Below are 1,318 nucleotides of genomic sequence, written 5' to 3' on the forward strand. Positions count from 1 at the left end.
GCGGCGACGGCTGCGGCGGTGGCGTCTGCGTCAGCGGCGGCGGCGGCGGCGGCCGCGGTCTGGGCGGCGACGTCGCTGTCTTGCGACACTCAGCACTCATCGGGCGAGGAGGAGCCTGCGGGCGGCGTCGGGGAGGAGAGGAGGGGAGGAGCGGTGGGGAGGAGAAGTGGGGCGGGGAGGGGGGAGGCGCGTGGGGAGATCGGGGAGGAATGGTCCCACCCACACCTCCGCCGGAGCCGCCCGAGGGCGAGCCCGAGCCGTCGGCCAGCGTCCTGCGGATCGGGTCGACGCAGGCCGCATCCAGCGCGACAGCGATCGCCGATCCGTGGAACTCGGCGCCGTCAAAGAGCAGCGCCGACCGGGCGCTCGCGCCGCTCTCAAACGTGATTAGTGCGGTCGTGCCGTCTAGCAGGACCTTCTCGACGTGGCCGTGGAAGGCTGCGGCGGGCGCGGGAGGGCACGGTGGCTGCGGACTGTGGAGGGCAGTGTCGTGTCGTGTTCTGGTCCCGCACCAAAGTAGGTGGAGAGGTCCTCCCGCGAGGCGTCCGCCGGCAGGTTCTCGACGAGGACTGTGCAGCTATCTGCCATCGCACAGGCAAAGGCGCGCCGAGATGTGTGTGTGTGTTGTGTGGTCACTGCGCCGCGCCGAGAGCTATGAGACGGAAAAAATGTATTATCCTAACGGTGTGGGGGCGCGGAGGGCTTGTTGGCGAGCCAAAATGGTGTTTTCCGAGGCGCTGCGCTAGGCTCAGAGCGAGTTCGCGCTGCGCTAGGCTCAGACGGCGAGTTCGCGCTGCGCTAGGCTCACAGATGCGAGTGCGCTGCGATAGAAGAAAAAACAGGGTCGAAACGACAACCGAAGGGAGGACTGTGTAGTGTAATCATGTGTCAAGAATCACGTGCTGCTGCTGCTGCTGCTACTGCTGCTGGCCTGCTGCTGCGCGGCGAGCGCCGTCGCCGAGGCGGGCCTCGGCGGAGAGCGCGATTATGCGGCCTTTTCCGCGACCCGCACAAAGAAGAGGCGCCCTCCGTCAGCCTCGACCTGCCACCGGCTCGCGTCGACCGACCCGGCCGCGTGCCACACCTCCACAGCCCAGTGCGCCAGCCCGCAGAAGTTGCCCTCCTCGATGCCCCATCCCGTGGGCCACGCGGCCAAAGCGGTGCCGAGAGGCGGCGGCGGCGCCGCGGTCGCCTCGAGACGCGCCGCGACGGCGTCAAAGGCGATCCGCCTCGCGCCCGTCGCGGCCGCCTCGGCCAGCAGCGCCTCCCCGGCCAGCCGCGGGAGGTCGCCCTCCGTCTCGAACCAGCACGACGAGCG

The 1,318-nt window shown here is 69.6% G+C and overlaps 2 protein-coding genes across 2 annotated transcripts; both read right to left on the reverse strand.

Annotated features, from left to right (window-relative positions):
- Positions 1-225: 225 nt before the first annotated feature.
- Positions 226-588, reverse strand: EMIHUDRAFT_258497 (hypothetical protein; the record flags this gene model as incomplete). The annotated part of the gene is made up of 2 exons (XM_005760184.1): positions 226-438; positions 513-588. Coding segments are annotated over 2 exons (289 nt in total), but the record flags the coding sequence as incomplete, so codon positions are not given.
- Positions 589-985: 397 nt separating this feature from the next.
- On the reverse strand, positions 986-1,297 carry EMIHUDRAFT_258498 (hypothetical protein; the record flags this gene model as incomplete). Its single annotated transcript, XM_005760185.1, has 1 exon — positions 986-1,297. A coding segment is annotated over one exon (312 nt), but the record flags the coding sequence as incomplete, so codon positions are not given.
- Between the last annotated feature and the right edge of the window lie 21 nt (positions 1,298-1,318).

Source organism: Emiliania huxleyi (genome assembly GCF_000372725.1).
Source record: "Emiliania huxleyi CCMP1516 unplaced genomic scaffold EMIHUscaffold_7737, whole genome shotgun sequence".
In the NCBI taxonomy this organism is placed as follows: Eukaryota; Haptophyta; order Isochrysidales; family Noelaerhabdaceae; genus Emiliania; species Emiliania huxleyi.